Raw genomic sequence first — 17,811 nt, 5'->3', positions numbered from 1 at the left:
GCAGTAAGGTTTTCCTGTCGAAAGAAGTAATGACTGTCAAACAGCCAAAACCTGAGCTCATGCACATCCACAGACACGGCTGTTACCTCACCACCTCTGAACCTTCATGACAGTCTCTTCAGCACTGACTGAAAAAGAGAAAAATACTCTCATCTTTATCTAAATGTTGCGTAATGATGATTGAACCCTTAAAATGTGTCATTATGTTCAATGTGATGATGATGCGAGCAAGAACTCTTGCTCATATGAAAACAGTAATACATTTGTTTATGGGTTTGGGACCGAACCATTTATATGATTAATTAAAGTAATATAGTGAACAGCTGTGACCACAGGACAATCGACTTATTTCATTGACTTTTTGTCAGATTGCTAATTGAAATGAAAATAACCTTTCAAATGCATCCCGTGAGAAATTAGTAGCACATCCTACTGTGTCCGAGCGGCCATTTGAGAGCTGACCGCACATCGCATCTTTATAATGCTATGAAAGAGGTTTAGTGAAGTCTGTTTGGCCTGAGTAATGCTTCATTCCTGATACAATTGGGACCCCTTTGCCCTGGAGGTCCGGGCTGTTTATGACCCACAATTCATTCATTTGACACCATCCCCGCGCCGAACCAGTGCAAGTGTTGGGGAATCCAAATATTCTCCGTTTTTCAGCATGCTGCCGGTGTAGTGCAATAAACACACAATGTATTTTATATTGATTATATAAGATGTACTATACCATATTGTATTGGGGCCATGTGTAGGGACTACATTAACGAAGTGCACTACTTTTTCATTATTTTTGTACAATTATGTGGTGAACGTAAACCTTTAATAATGCAATTACATTGACACGACCTTAAACAAACTACCCCCTTACTTTTTTCTCCTTGGCAGACCAAATCAACCCCTAAATTTGTGTTGACGGGTTTATTAACTCAAAAGTATATATATATATATATATATATATATATATATATACATTTTAAAATATTTTCTGGTGTCATGCACCTTTGAAAACTTAACTTAAACCTTTAGGATTGCTTATCTGGTTCAGTTGTGCTCATGTGTGCGTCGAAGCGGCATTCTATGTATCTTTTTTATTTTTTCTAATACAGTCAAGAACAAATATAAAAATAATTAACAATAACCACAGTGACGACAGTAATTTTTGAAATATTTTCCAATTCGGGTCTTTTGTTGCGTTGTTCCAGTTAGTAACAACATATCAAAAAAGAGATGCCATCATTCTCGCTCCTACGCAACGTGAAATCCAAAGACCTCGCGAGAAATGCTCTTATTTGGCACGTCTTCAGGTTTAAATCGTCAAATAAAGTGGACCTCCGGCGACCCCTATCGTTTGTTATGGTTTCAGTTGTTAGCCAATCACAATCCAGTTTGCTGAAGGAGTCCTGGAGTGTGGGGCAACCTCCCTTCCGCTGATTGGCCATTTTCCTTCTCACGGCGCAGTATATTCGGGTCTTGCCAAGCAACGAGGAGGGAGGGGATATTTTAATGGCCGTCAATAGCGCTACAAAATGCAAAAAGTGCGGATTATCCACTATATTTAGACTACACTAGATACGGGTGAGTTTTGGATGATTTTATTTGATATCTAACATTGTCGTTGAAACATTTCGGGGTTTGCAATGTGTTTCTGGTGTTGTTTAAACGGACTTTACCCGCTTGATTTGTGAGCGAGTGGAAATGAGGCCTAGCCGGCTGGCTAAAAAACAAGCGGACGTTAAGCTAGTCGTCGGAGTTGTGTGTGCCACTATTCTCTTGCATTTGAGACGATTTTGGAATCTCAAACTCTGTATTTAAACGTGTTTTTAATTACCTCTTCATATTTTAAAACATTTAAAGCAGTGGAAATGTAAACAAGGGACTAACGTAAGCGCAGTTTAGCAGCGGTGGAGCTAACGGGTAATTGCTAACTTTATACTAACTTTACAAGCTGGAGCGGGCCTAGCCAGGGATAACAGACGTAGGTAAATGAACTGCTCAGTGTGACTGTAATTGACTTAAAGTTTTGCTTCAGTACAACCACGTCGCTCGAGCTCCTTATCGTATTTCACACATTTGAGCGATCCAGTTAATTTGCAAGCTAGCTTTGCTGTTCGAGGTAGCGAGCTAAATTAGCCACGCGAACTTGGTGTGCTGTCAACCGATAGTTCACACTTCACCTTCGAACTAATGGCAAGTTAATGAATCCAACCGGGCCACTTTAACGCTGGGTTATTGTATGTTTTACATGCATGTACACGTTGTTCTGTGCCGCTTGTCGAGCGCAACATTTAACGTTTAGTCTTCGTTACCAGTCAGACACACATTCATTTAATAGCTGCGCTGTTGACGTTGGCACAATTTATTTCTAAAATGTTGGATTGTCTGTTTCTTTTTTACAGGGAATATGTAACATAAAGCATCCAACATGACATCCAGATTCGGTAAAACATACAACCGCAAAGGAGGGGAGGCTAACTCCAAATTTGACGAGGTCTTCAACAATAAAAAGCCCACACTGACCACCAAATGGGGGGAGACCACCTACAAGGCTCAGTTGGGGGCCAAAAGGCCTACTTTAAAATCAGAAGCGTCTGAGCTTTCCAAAAGGCCCAGGCTTGAGGACAGCGACAGCGATGAAGACCCCTTTGGGTTTGACAGCGACGATGAGTCCAAGATTTTATCCTCTCGCAGGGTCCACGACGGGGCCGTGACAAAGACCACTGCAGTGCAGAGCGGTGGGACAGCCACTGTTACTTCTGCACAGGGGTCCGCAAACTCAGCCGCCAAGTTCGCAAGTAAGTCATTTGTGTGTTTGAAATTCCATTATACATTTCCGTTCAATTATATAATTGATAAGAATTTTGTCCCAGCTGTTTTGTGTAACCACTTGTGCTCGGTTTTCTCCATCCGCAGCCAAGCAAACATCTGAAGACGGTATTGTTAAAAATACCCAGTCCCGGTACAAAAGTACTTCAGAAGCAAACCAAAAACCTGCATGCAAGGCATCCTTGACAAGCACAGTCCCCTCTGCTGAACATAACTTGTCAGCGCTGCAGAGGCCAGTCCCCTCTGCTTCTAACATAGTCACCTCCCTTAAACTGTCCATCGATGCACCAGGAGGTAGCAGAGACTTCCAGACCTCTCCCTCTGATGATGAATTGCCATTGGGGGATAAGAAAGGGGCCGAATCGGAGCCGCAACCAGAACCAGTGGACAGCATTCCCCCATCTCCATTCACACTAAGGGCCTCTAACTGCAAGAAATACCTGCGACCCACCCAGTCCAAGAAAACGTCATCTGAACCTGGTGAAAACAATAGCAACAAGCCTGCTGAAGCAGCGACTGCCCATGAAAAACCCAACAGTGCCCTTTCTGCCAGCGCAAGTAATACTGCTGCCAATGCTAAACCAGCTGCCAAGCCCACAGGCAGGGGAGGCGGGAGGGTACGGGACTACACGGTTCTGCACCCTTCCTGTCTGTCGGTGTGCAACGTCACCATCCAGGACACAGTTGAGCGGAGCATTGACGAACTAGTCACCCCAGCCACACCTGCTGACCTTGGAGAAGCAGGCCAGATGAAGAAGAAGACCGATGCTCCTGCATCGACCTCTACCAGGTAAATCATTTACATGTTTCTCAATGCCTGCATCGTGAAGAAAGGTTTCAAAAGATTTGTGTCTGAAATCATTTCATCTAAGATGGTAGTCTAGTTTTCTTAATTGTGGGAATGGGTGATATGGATAAAATAGATACTCTACATCTTACAGTGCGGCAAAATAGATAATTTAGATTGTCATATAAGCTTGATTATCTTATCAGCTTCCACAGTTCTTTTGTATTTGGCATACGTAGTCAAATAAGTTTGCCACAAATAATGACCATCACCCTTACTTACACTTTATTCTACACTCATTCTTAAAATGTACACACAATATAGCAGTGTGGCTTAGGACTGAGTGTTTTTGTTCAGGTTTCAAAGAGCAGTATAGGCCTTAATATTGATGTTTGAAAGGAAATATTATCAAGTATGTTGTTGTCATATTGTCTGCAGTGTCACAGTGATGTGAATTGTTGAATTGAATTGTTTATGAATATTTGCTGCTATAAGCCATGTAATTTCATTGGAAGTGTCACTACTAAAGTTGACGTTGCTTCTTGATAAATTAGATGCATGTTGGAGATCTTTTTTTTTTTTTTTGCTGTGTTCTGTGAGGTGGATCAGTTTTAAAATTATATTTTCTTATTGGATGAAATATAGCAAGCTGATAATATTGGTCAACTATAACAGACTGAAATCTTGGTTTAAACCAAAACTAGGATAGCCCAGTTGTAAATTATATACTTCTAGCAGGATACTAATGTCAATAGTATTGCATACAATGTCACATTACCCACCATGACTGAATCTACTTTAATGTTAGTAAGTAGGCAGGCACGAAAATCCCCCACCTTTCGGCGAAATTCGCCATTTTGAAACCAAAATAGGTGACCTACTTAAATCGTGTAGATTCGATGAGGTTTTTTTTTGGGGGGGGGGGTAGGGTATTCATATTCAGTGAATTGCGAACAGGTGCGCGTGTCAGAAGGGAGCGTGATGGTTTCAATAATTTTAATATTTTCTGGTATATCTAAGTTAAGTTACCCAGGAGCTTTGTTGACATAGACTTAGCTAACGTTAGCTACAGCTTGATGAGTTGAGTCATTTAACACAGCAGGACAGAACGCGAAGTTGGCCAGCTAGCTAAAGCTCCGGTGGAAAATAATTAGCTAACGCTACCGTTTTTGAGGAGGTAAATTTTGAGGTGAGGGGACTGACGAGGCAGAAGGTAAAGTGGTCCACGGTTCTATCAATAAGCAGACCTGCCAACCTGATACGCAGTTTGACTTCAAAGTACGCTGGTGCGATTTGTCACTCTAAACTACGCAAAAATTTGTCTAAAATTAATTTTAGACTAGTTGACAAGCACACATTATATGCAATGCAATTTAATGCATGATGAGTATTTAATGACTTGTCCCCTATTAGTTGTTGTCAATTCCCATCCCCCCCTCGTCGGTACGCAAAAAATGATCCCTGGGACCAAACCAGTTGAAAACCCCTAGAGGGGTAATATCCTTCTCACCTTTTTCACCCTTGACCCGTTTTCATGCCTGAGTAGGGAATAATCATTTTCACTTTCACTGAGGTCAGCTCTTTAGAGACTGCCATTATCGTAAGTGGTATGTGTGGTCTATGGTAGTTCTATTATGCATGTTGTAGTGGTTTCAAAACAATAACATTGCAGCGGTTGTCTAAATTGTTGTCTTCTGTCTATTGATTTTCTTTTTTTTACAAAAGTTTGGACTCTATTTCTGTTCTTTTTATTTATTTAGCTTATTTATCCAGCTTACATCGGTGCCTATTGTTTTTCTTGTCCTGCTCTTCTCTCCCAATCCCCCCCAAGAGTACAAAAATAACAACAGCAAATACAAACAGGAAATACTTGAGCTCACTGTATCTTCCCAGGTTCAGACAGGCCCAGACAAAGACCAAGAAAACCAAGACCAAGACGGAGACCAAACTCGAGTTTTTTGGCTTTGAGGACAAGGAGGACCAGGGGGGTGAGGAGGGTCCAGAAGGTGCCATGGCAGGCAAGAGCAGCTACAAGATCAAGTACTTTGGCTTTGACGACCTCAGCGAGAGTGACAGCGATGAAGAGAGCTGTCAGGCCAAAGAGAAGAAGGCCAAGAAGGCGGCGGCCGCCCTCGCTGCTCTGAGCTCCGGCGTGGACAGCCCTCACACCAGTGACTCCCAGGACAGCCAAGCCAGCAGCAACACGGGTGAGCCGCTCTTAATCTACAGACACTTGGCTGGATGCTCTTGATTGATTGGTTTACTTCAGAGCAGTCGTTGATATTGTAAATAAGACATTTGTAGCCTGACTTGCACACATTGATGCTCGTTTCTCTCTCTGTGGTTTATCCGACAGATGGATTTGACTTCTCCGAGGACTCCAGTCCTGGCGGCGCTGAGGGGCAGAAAGGACGCTCAGGAAAGTCAAGCGACAAATCCAAGGACACTGTCGGTGGATTCAAAAAGATCTTCAGCGGACCCAAAAAGGTGTGCGATGATGCTAGACTTCTTAAAAAAGTAATTTTGTGACCTTTTGTCACCTGCCTTCATGTCCGTCCTACCTTTGAAGAGTTGATCTCAGGTCTGAGAAGATTTGTCTTTTAAACGCGTTCTTCTATAATGTTGTTAATATTTCAATTACATGTACATAAGATAATGCCTGGCTTGTTTATAGTTATTTAATCGATCTACGGCTAGAATGAAGCTAAACTTAAATACAATGAATTTGTTCGGAATTCAATAGAATGGATATTTTTGTGCTCACCCTACGTGGTCCTGTGAAGAAGTTTTAAAACATTTCCTCATATTCATCTGAACTCCGCTTTGATTTGCCATATTTTGTGTATGACTGTGCTTGCGCCGCTTATCTAAATCATGTCTTGTAGTGGCTCTGGGCTCATCGTGAATGCAATATGCATGTGTGGAGTTGTGCTAATCTTAAGCACTGCACTGAAATGTTTTACACACATTGTTGAGTTATTCATCAGTAAATGAATAAATCTGGATTTACTCGTCATCCCTGTTCGGATTAACTAATTGTTCTTGTAAATTCTTGCTTGGTTCCAGTCCCCTGCTAAAGCTGTGTACAACGCTCGCCACTGGAACCAACCTGAGCAGGAAGAGGTACCTGCGCCGCCACTGTCTCGAGCTCAGACTGCTCCGGTAAGATGCGTTTGTTTTAAATATTTATTTATTTATTTATTATAAATTAATTTGTTTGTTTGAAGGTTAAATTTGAAATGTATACATTAGATCTGGGCGTTATGGCCAAAAATTCATATCACAGGATTATGTATGAATCTAGTGATGTTAGGGCTGGGCGGTATACCGGTTCAAACTGTCTATTCAGTCTTGTGTATGTAGTTAAACAGATTTCTTTGCTTTGGTTTGAGCCCCATTTTCCCGTCTTTTTTTTCCTCAGGCAATTTTATCGAGCAGCAGCAGCAAGGACAGCAACTCCCATAAAGATGATGGCTTGTTCAAAGCCCCTCCACCGCCGCCCAAAGTCATTAAATCTGAGACCCTCCCCACGCGGCTCAACCAGGATATTGTCACTGCGCTCAAATGCAGGAAGGAGCACAAGGAGGTGAGCCCGGAGCACACGGATGCTTTTCGACGTCTACTGATAAATGGAGCTTATTTCATTTCTGCTGCATTTGTTTGCTTGCTGCTATGATTTGAATTCTATTTTTTTACTCAGCCAAGCTTCTGTTATCCATTGATGCAGCATTATACACCGACGGGATGACATTTTATTGCATCCACGTCAAGCACATTGTTCTGTTTGAACTCCTTTTGTGGATTGGCGGCAGCAATAAGAACCGTAGCTGTTAATTTAAAATTTCCTCCAGCTCGTCTCATTTACAGATGGGTCTTCTGGGCCTTAGATCAGGCTGTTAGCCACAGACCCCCTGAGCTAAAATCGCTCAAGCTGAGCTGTCACCACCCTCTGGTGTTATCTAAACCCCGGATCCTGCTGTGCACACACAGCACGACTGTTGACTGTGGTAAACATACAGTCTACTGCTGATCTGGCCGTAACTCCACATGCTGATCTTTTATTGATAATGGGGCATTAGCACAGTCAGCCATTTCTGGTAATGGAACCGATAAAGAGGGTTTTAACAATTAAAGCAATTCTCCCGCAGCGTTGGTTTGTCCTCGTTTAATTATTATAATAATCAATCCTTTATTAGTGCCACAATGGAGAAATTTACAAAATTCTGCCGTTTTACCGATGCTACACAATTGGTTACTGGGCTGCTGTTGGGGAGTGGAATGGGACCCTGGATAGATTTGCTGTAATTAACCCCATTCCCCTTTTTCAACAGCTGTACACAGTGGTGCAGCATGTGAAACACTTCAATGACGTTGTGGAGTTTGGGGAGAATCAAGAGTTCACAGATGATTTTGAGTACCTGGAGACGGGGCTGAAGAGCAGTCAGCCACTTAACACAAGATGCCTTAGGTAAGTGGAACAAAACACTTAAGTGCCTGACTTTCTTTTGTGCAATTACAAAGAGGACCACTGAGATGTTCCAACTTTGCTCTGTTGTAGTGTTTTGTTTTTTTCCCTGTTTTTTTTCTTTTCCTGTTTTATTCTTTTTTTCTAGTGGCATTTTGATTGGACTGATTTGTGCCAAATACCTCCCTAGCTTGATTTGAATGGTACAAGCACTTGTCACTTAACATTTGTCCATGTATTAGCAGGCTATCTGTAAATCAATTACACACTCGCTTTAGGTGATCAAAGCTTGAAATTGTATACTTCATTATATCAATAAAAAGTGATACTAATGTGAGAGAGCAGCAGGAGGTTGAGCAGTTATAGTATTTCTGTAGTTTTTTGGGGAAAAATACTGAACCCCGTAGATGCCGTATCTGTGTACTTATATTTTGCTATCCTCTGCCCTTTTTTCTTTATGCATCTCCCTTTTATCTTCCCTCTTATGGGGCAATGTGCTAAGATAAACCCATTTTGTTTTCCTCTGGTCTAATAAATCACACAGCCATCCTGTTTGGAAAATGGATTCCGTTCAGGAGAGACCGCCTTGACTTCAGTAAACGCTGCATGGAGTCCAGCCTCCTTTAGTGCTTTAGTATTAGTTATTTGACACATGCCGAGAGCAGAAGGCGGAAAGTAAAAAAACAATGGCGTGATTTGTTTTGGAAGCGGCCTGTGCCACACAGTGACTCATTCATATTTAGTTTAGTGCTAAATATTCAACCCAACATCTCTGTAATCCTCCCTTTCTCTTCATCTCTCGCCGCTGCAGTATAATCAGCCTGGCCACTCGGTGTGCCATGCCTGGTTTCAGGATGCACCTGCGGGCCAGAGGGAAAGTGGCGCAGGTCTTCAAAATGATCAGTGACGCTCCACAACACCCGGTGAGTAATTGTCTTTGCTGTCTCCTTTTTACTTCAATGTGAAATAGAACAATAGAATGTTGTCGTAACAGTGGGGAGCTACTCACGTTTTGCCTCCGTGCACCACTTTTGAAAACGTCTGTCTCCGTTGTTCCATCAGAACCTTGCTCTGTGCACGGCTGCGCTCATGTACATCCTGAGTCGGGATCGACTTAACATGGATCTGGACAGGGAGTGTCTGGAGCTCATGATCAAGCTGCTGGAGCTGGACCACGACTACCCGCCCGACCAGGATCAGCTGACTGCAAAGGAGGTGGAAAAGGTCAAGGAGAAGATCAGGAAGCTGTGTGAGACGGTGCACAACAAGCACCTCGACTTGGAAAATATCACGGTGGGTTAGAAAATGAAGAAGAAAAAATGCACTTCACCTTTTGGATGTAGCCGGTGCATCATTTAACAACCGTGTCTGGATTTAATGAGTCTTTCTTTAACAAGTAAGACTTCATAAATACATTAAATGCCTTCATTGGAAATTAAAGCCGTCAAAAATGTATGATCTAGCAAAAAGTACTTTGTTTTTAGTGCACTTTACTCTTTTCTATTCTGTTTCTCAAATACATAGCACCTTGTTGTGTATAATATATTGTGTATTGAAATTAATACTTGTACTGACGGTTATGTTGAAACTCAACCTGAAGATTCACAAGTATTCCTAAAGACTAAAACCCATAACAGCCTCTTTTGGTGTCCTTCTATCAAAGGTGACGATAAGTCTAATAGTAATGCAGACCATATTATCATAATTATGAAAAATGTGTGCATTTTTATTCTACTTGTCAGATTTCTGGTTTGAAACAATCTATTTTTTTCTGATGTAGACGGGCCATCTTGCCATGGAGACATTGCTCTCTCTCACCTCCAAGAGAGCAGGCGATTGGTTCAAAGAAGAGCTGCGCCTCCTCGGCGGTTTGGACCATATTGTAGACAAAGGTTGGTGTCGAGGATGAATAGCACACGTCCCTATAGTCAAGATCCACTGTCGCAGCTGTTGACTTTCATGTGTTAGGATAGCAAATAGTCCGTTTTCTGTGTTTCCACAGTTAAAGAGTGTGTGGAGAACCTGAGCCAAGAGGATGACAAGGAGAACCTCGTGGCGTCTTTGTGGGGGGCCGAGAGGTGTCTGAGAGTACTCGAGAGTGTAAGTACTGCTCTGTTGGTTTTGGCTTTGTCTCTCAGTAAAGTTTTACAAGAATGAAACTCAAGAATAATTAAGGACTGTGACGTGGATCGTTACTTTTAGTGTTTCCTCTTATGAAAGTCTGTGTTTGGGAGTGCGACGAAACGTTTAACGACTTTCCGGTCGAAAGTCAACAAATCAAAAGTCTCTTTACTTCAATAATCCGTTTCTTGATTTAGTTTTTGAGCCACTGTGTGTGCTTTCCCCTCTATTGATTTTATTTCTTTCATCCTCTGCCAACAGGTGACCGTGCAGAATCCAGAGAACCAGGGTTACTTGATTGCCTACAAAGACTCACAACTCATCGTGTCCTCTGCCAGGTGAGCACTAGATACAGCTCGGAGCCATTATTGACTGCACGCGACGGCATGCTGAGGCCCCGACTGAGATGACAACGGTTCATTCAGTTTACCTTTGTACTTTTTTGTAACACGATTGCACCCATCATAACAAACGGTGTCCTCAAGGGTGTTGGAGGTTTGTCTAAAGAAGTTTGTCCAAATAATATGCAGTAATTTAACAAGTTCTCTGATTACGTTTATGTTTAATGCTAAACATATGATTATGTTTAGCATTAAGACCAGATATTTATAATCTCTTCCTCTTCTGTCATCATGGTGCTTGTTTTCTTCCAAACCTAACTTTGCTCTTCCGTTTCTCTGATGGGAATGTTTTTCTTGTGTTCACTAGAGCTTTGCGGTACTGTGAGGATATGATTCAGCGATACAGCAGGGCGTTAAACAACAGCTCTCTGTCTCTGTCGGGAGCCGCGCTGCCCCACTGCAGCTTCAGTAACGTGGGCAAGGCCGTGGAGGACTGCATGAGGGCCATCATAGGAGTGCTGCTCAACCTGACTCACGACAACGGTATTCTTCGATGCTTATATCGATCATTTCTGGTTATTAACAGCTGAACAAGGAGCCAGTCTTTGTCTTATTTGTGCGGTGCGAGGCAAATGAAGCACAGTTAACGGCTTTGGACGTTCTTCTGAATGTGCTCAAATAGACTTTAACTGTATCACTTAGCCGGGTATTGAGTAGGATGAGTTTATTAACGTTGTTCGATTTATCTGCAGAGTGGGGGAGCACTAAGACAGGTGAGCAGGAACAGCTAACCGCAACCGCTTTGAATTGTGTCCTCCGAGTTCCACGCTTCATCCCCCAGGAGCAGCGCTTTGACGTGCGAGTGCTGGTAAGAGGCCCCGGGCAAGAAAACCGTTAAAGACGTTAAAAAGATGGTTTTCTAAGCCGCGTTTGCGCTGTGCCTCCATGTACGCGTGTGCATTTCACTGTGTACGACAGGGTCTGGGCCTACTAATCAACCTCGTGGAGTACAGCGCCAGAAACCGCCACTGCCTGGTGGACATGGAGTACATCGTGGACGAATCCTGTCTGGAAGACAGCCTGGTGCAGCCCGCTGACCCGGCGGAGTCCGACGCGGCGTCAGCCCCTCCGAGCACGGCTGACGCTCACGGAGACGGTGCCGTCAAGCCGAGGCCCTCCGGTGCCCTGGCTGCTCTGGTGCAGGTAGGAACGTTGCAATTTACTTATTTTTTCATCAGCGTTATCTGTTTTAATTATGTATTTTAAGGATGCGAGCAGAAATATTGATGAGCACTCATTGGGATAAAAAAAAAAAGGATTGCACTTTAAATATTTGAAGGTCTGAACACTAAGTAGTAAGCCAGTCTAAATCGATGCCGACCATGATTTGACTTTTAAGATATTAGTTATGAGTTATTTATAGTATACCTTATTTTATTAATATGGTGCTTTAGAATTTATATTCCTTGACCAAACTCCCAAGTGACTTATTAGTGTAGTTTTCTGAAAGCCTGAAGAGAATCTCAAAGTAAAGTAGTGATTAACTTCAAAATTTACCTTAAACTGTCTAGTGAATTGCTTTTTGACCTGGCCAGGAGAAATACCTTTGCTTTCATGATTAACTGCTATCCTTTTATTCCCTTTTCATCAAAACACCTGCTCTGTACTTTGGTGCCAATTAAAAAGTTTGCATTTCAAATCTGCCCCCCCCCCCCCAACTGTAGCTCTTCCTGGAGAGGGAGCGTGCTGCCATCCAGGCCGAGGCTAAAACTGACGACCTCATCAGTGAGGCGCCCAAGCCGGCACTGGACCAAAGCGGCGAGTGGCAGGAGACGTCTGGAGAGATCCAGTGGGTGGCGGCCGAACCCAACGACAGCCAACCTGAGAATAAAGATAATGAGAAGAAAGAGGAGGAGGACGAGGAGCTGGATCTAAATAAAGGTAGACGTGTGTTTAGCTTTAGCAAAAATCATAATCCTGATGGATGGGTTTGATGTTGCAGTGACAATTACTTCATGTTTGTTTTTTACCTCACAAAACTGTACTGGCTTAGAAAGGTCCCCTTATACCTCCGCCACTCCCCCGTTGGCCACTCCGCCCCCTTAAGGTTGTAATCCTTGGAAACACAGAAATGCATGTTTAGATTTTGGACTTTTTATTAAAATGGCCACCAATAAGAATAGTAAATAAAGTATTTATTCAACTTTTATTTTAATTTCATACATTGAGGTAGAAAAATAAAAGGCACCATGAAAAATGAAACGTTATTAATAAAGCAATTCTAGTACAAGGTGGATTACTCAACTAAAATGTAAACAAAGCTACTCTGAAATAAGTTTGACTAGAAAACTGTAATCGCCTTCAGGACTAAAGTGATTTGAGCTCTGAATTTCTGTTGGTAAGAGAAATGAGGTTCACCAACCTCAGAAATATGAAATCCCAGCAGCTGCAGCATAATTCAATCATTGAACATGCTTGACAGGGGCCTACATGAAAAGCAAACAACGGAGCAATATAGGGAGACCAAAAGGAACGGTAAGGGCCTCATAAATGAATAAACGGAATTCAGAGTCTGAGGCCTTACAGAGAGAGCACACCACCCAGCCGTAGCGTACAGCTCACAATGATGAGTATTGTAATTATCTCCGGTAATAAATCTTCATGCAGAGTGATAAACCGCTTTGAGGGGCGTCCGAGTCGCAGCTGGAGTAGGCATGTATAAAATGTCACCATAATTCAATGCGGAAAGTTGCCCCAATAAGTATTCGTCTTAAAAAAAACTCTTTTATTGATATAGTCCTTTGTCCTTTTAACACGCTTCCCAGCTTGATTTCACGATTAACAGTTGCTTTTCCATGGATCTAAAATCGAGACACTCGTACTGACTGAAGACAAATAATTCTATTTAGTTGTTATTGCGGATGTGGATTTGTTTCTAAGCTCTCTACGAGCCGGCCAGTGACAGAGATCCCCAGTATGTTTGGCAGGAAAAACAAAATCCTCTTTCCAGAGAACATTTATATTCAGCATTTTTCGGCCAACCCCCACCCCCTCCCTTAAAACCCTTTCCCTCTAATGTATTCATGCATGTGTATCTCTGAATCTTTCGCTCTCCCTCGTGTTTGCCGTAGCTCTGCAGCATGCAGGCAAACATATGGAGGACAGCATCGTTGCCTCTTACATCGCGCTGCTGCTGGGCTGCCTGTGCCAGGGAAACCAGGTGAGAAAGTCCCACCGCGCGCACTATTTAATGTTGTTTTCCTACTCGAAGATATCGATGCTCAGACACCTCTCTGTCCCTCTCAGACAAATGTGACTACTGTGAGAGAGAATCTACCTAAAGGGGATTTCTCCATCATGACAGAAATGCTGAAGAAGTTCCTGAGCTTCATGAACCTCACTGTGAGTACTGAGGTCAAGTCCTAACCCTTCTTCCATCAGCGGTGCACGATTATGATGCCATACCATCACGCTTAAAGAAATAGAACTGAAACAAAATTTGAATGCAACTATTGTGTAGCGTTGGAGTAAAACATTAGATTAATTCCCTTCCAAAAGCCATGTGACCTTTTTTTTTTACCTTGAGATCAGAGGTACGTTGTGTGAACACGCGATCCTCCCTCCACATTTTGTTGAGGTTACAAAAAGCCCACCAATTGTTCTCTTCAGCACATGGCTTTCCCCATTGTGTGGCTTAGATCAAATGACTGGCTAATTCCACATTTATTTTATTTGGAATATAATTAGCCTTTTCTTCTCTATATTCCTCGGCACCATTTGGGTCCTTTCTGAGGAAACACTTTAATTTAGATGAAAAGAGTACAAAGAGTACACAAAAAGCCTGTAGGATTGTCTCATTGAAAAGCATCTTAATAGCTCCTTAGCCCGTCGTAAATACAGCCTTACATACTTTTCTGGCGGTAATGTGCCCAAAACGTAATCGATTTGATTCTGTTGTACACAAGCACCCCAGTTAGTAGTGATATAAAAATGAGTCTGGCATTAATAACACACCAAACGGTTACAAGGTCCCAGATGTGCATTTTATAGCAGCTTTGAAAAGTGACTCCTTGTCAGAGCTGAACCATCTGTTTCCTAAATATCGCCTTTCCAAGCGAACAGCAGCTCCGAAAATCCTCACTGTCGGCACCTCTAGACCTCACAAGTACATCCGCACATGTCGGCACTCTCTCACACTGTTGTTTTTGTCCCCCCCCGCCCCGTTCTGTCTTCGTACACAGTGTGCGATGGGCACCACGGGACAGAAGTCCATCACGCGGGTCATCGACTACCTGGAGCACTGTTAACAGACAGCCAGACAGGGGTATCACGTGCTGCATGCCCCCCCCCCCCCCCCCCCCATTCCCCCCTCTCCCACTCCCCCCCCCCTCCGTCTCTGGAGCGCGGACTGAACAGTCAGATGCTGGCGTGAAGTCTCAGAACCCTCGTCGCCGTGTCCAGCGTGAAGATGGACTCTTCTTGGGACGGTTCGACGGCAACAAGCTACTGAAGCCGAGGTCTCCCGTCCCGCTGCCACTCCGGGTCACTTGGCTGCAGGGTGAACCTCTGCATCGTTACGTTTTAATCGTCGAAGCTAAGGATGAAATCATTGATTAGCATGAGAAATACAACAGCAACAATCATTTTCACGGATGTTAGAATGCCGTCTCTGTGGAAACGTGTGGAATGATTTTTAAAAGCATACATCCATTTAACTAAAAGTTTGCAGTTGGCTTGAATGTTTAAGGGAATCTTTAATCTTTTGATTTTTAGCAAAAGATTGTGCCCGTTCATTTTATAAACTGCGAGTTAGCAAATCGCTGAAAAGTTATTTTTTCCTTTTCTCACCTGAATTATTAATAACTTTAAAAGGAATCACAACTGATAGAATGTTCTTTATTGACTGAGGGCACCTGAGAATCACCTGCTTTTATGAATTTCAATGATTAACATCATTCCTCCCATTATCAATTTCCCCCCATTCGACTTTCTTTTTAAATTCCAATTCATCAAAGAGTATGTAAGTACAGAATGCATTGAAACTCCCAGGTTTAACAGATGTGATGACTCACTCAAAAAAACATGCTTTTTGTGCTTCCTTTTGAATTAATAATGAAGTTCATTTCTTTCGCTTCTTCTTTTATTTTATTTTATTTTATTTTTTTAAGAATTGTATTTAATTTAATTGTCTCCTTGTTCGTGAATACCGAGTCTTAACCTAGTGAAATGCCGTTGGTGTCTAAAGTTTCACATCCCGCTTTGATAAGATGTATCCCATGAGTCACGGCTCAGCGGCTGGAAATACGCAACGCACTTGGCTGAATCACGGTTTCGGCTTGACTTCATCAAAACTGCATTTTAAGGAAAAGTCATTAATATAAAGGTCATTTCGACTTGTGGACGATGTCCCGATGGCCTCCACGTTCCGTGTGTCCAGCCACCGTTTTAGCGCCGTTTTTTACCCGTATCGCATATGTGACCGCATTGGCGACTTATTTATTCTTTATCTGTCGTTTCACCTGTGATGATGCTCATGAACCTTCAGGTGGCCGCTTGTCTCTTACTGCTCACGCGTACCATCACGGATTTTGAATGACAGTCGTACCCGGGTAAGCAGATTAGCGCTATCTGGTTTGTGGTCACTGGTAATTACTTTGCAAAGATCTGGTCTGGAGGGAATTGTAGAATGTAAATACTCCTGTACATAGTGATTAATGGACATTCAAAGAAACTAAATGCTTAGACTACTTTTTTCCCTGAAGCTGATATTTTTTATTTTATATATTTCTGAGTTGTCATTTGGAAAAACAAAAAACTGCAGGAAGAGGATTATAAAAAAAAAAAAAAAGTTTGTACCCGTTTCAAGGACATTGTCTTTGGTTACATGTAAATAGTTGTATCTCCAAAAAGAAAAAAAAAAAAAAAAAGTTGCTACTTTCAGTACACCTCCCCTGTGTGTTTTTGTTTTCTTCCTTGAATCCTTTAAACGGGACTGATTTATTTCACTCGGCCTCGCGGCTCGGTCCAATGTTTGTCAGGATTTAGTGGTGCAGGAGGGGACCCGACTTTACCCGACACCAGTCACGTTCACTTTGCTTCTGCCGTCCAAGCGCGTGGCGTCCGCTGAATGCCTAACTGTGTATTGGAGCTTTCCTTTCCATCCTTCAAGACTCTAAAGTGAAAGGTTGTGCGTGCGTGCGTGCGTGCGTGCGTGCGTCTCTGACAAACTGGCAGGGGATGGAGTGAACGTCTGTACTTAACGGCACTCAGCGGTGACGGCTCTCGAGGCCACGGGCTCTCGGCTTGACTGACTGCTGCATAATGGAAACAAAAAGATTCACGTTGCCACACTGGAGTCAAACGTACGAAAATAAGCTCGGGGGGGGGCGGGCGGCCCTGGGGAAGGCTGTGAGATACGATCCGGCATCACTGATTCCGGCGAGGAGGCCGCTGTGTCGACGGCGATGCCACTGAGACCCTGTTTACACGACAGGAAAACACGTATATATTTTTCATTTACACAAAAACGGAGGTTTTATAACGGAAAACGATCATTTCTAAAAACTCCGGCCAAAGTGGAAATTTCTGAAAACTCTGTTTTTGTGTTTGCGTGTGAACTCGATCCAACGGCGTTTTAGGTTGTCAAACGTCACAGTATGCGACTTGTTGGTTTTGAGAATTCTGATTGGTTTGAATGTCTTTATCGTTCTTGTTACACTGCCGACTACAGGTTTGGCGTAGTTATGATGGCGTCCGGGGCCGTATTTATGCGTTCATATAAACAAACTTTTTTGGAAAACGGAGGGGCAAAAATATTTGTTTCTGTAAATACCCGGCTATGTGTAAATGTGGCCTGAGTCGGGGACGGATGCTCGCTCCAAATCTGACACGGCGCACAAATAACGTAATAATGTGTTTATGTCTCAGACCACCACGTGCAAACATGCGATTACACGGGGGAGGGGGGAGGGATTTATGTAGACGCTAAACATCATACATGTCTTCAGCTGTAGGAAGTTGAAGGCGGAGTGTTCCCTCTGATGTGGGAGGGAGGGAGTGAGGAAGGACGGACAAAAGGATGCAGAACACGGGATTAGGGTTCTCCCGTCCTGCCAATCAAAAAGCCTCTCTGTGAAGCTGCGCGGCCTGGGGGTGGAGAGCTGCACATGGATGTTGGGGGGGGGGGGCGCGACCACGGTTCACCCTTTCATCCCCCCCCCCCCCCCCTCCCCCCCCTCCGGACCAGTTTCTACCTCACTCGACTTATTTGT

At 43.2% G+C, this 17,811-nt stretch overlaps 1 protein-coding gene across 1 annotated transcript; it reads left to right on the top strand.

Annotated features, from left to right (window-relative positions):
• Positions 1-1,341: 1,341 nt before the first annotated feature.
• wapla (WAPL cohesin release factor a) lies at positions 1,342-16,483 on the top strand. Its single transcript, XM_040178713.2, has 20 exons — positions 1,342-1,578; positions 2,400-2,795; positions 2,914-3,616; positions 5,507-5,820; positions 5,970-6,100; positions 6,680-6,775; positions 7,035-7,199; positions 7,945-8,081; positions 8,890-9,001; positions 9,141-9,371; positions 9,859-9,970; positions 10,081-10,178; positions 10,461-10,537; positions 10,908-11,083; positions 11,293-11,408; positions 11,519-11,743; positions 12,265-12,481; positions 13,672-13,760; positions 13,847-13,942; positions 14,782-16,483. The coding sequence occupies exons 2-20, from the start codon at positions 2,426-2,428 to the stop codon at positions 14,845-14,847; spliced, it is 3,531 nt and encodes a 1,176-aa protein (XP_040034647.2). The 5' UTR covers positions 1,342-1,578; positions 2,400-2,425; the 3' UTR covers positions 14,848-16,483.
• The last annotated feature ends 1,328 nt before the right edge of the window (positions 16,484-17,811 follow it).

This window comes from Gasterosteus aculeatus, chromosome 6 (assembly GCF_964276395.1).
Source record: "Gasterosteus aculeatus chromosome 6, fGasAcu3.hap1.1, whole genome shotgun sequence".
Taxonomy (NCBI): Eukaryota; Metazoa; Chordata; class Actinopteri; order Perciformes; family Gasterosteidae; genus Gasterosteus; species Gasterosteus aculeatus.
This window is presented reverse-complemented; position numbering and strand designations above follow the sequence as displayed.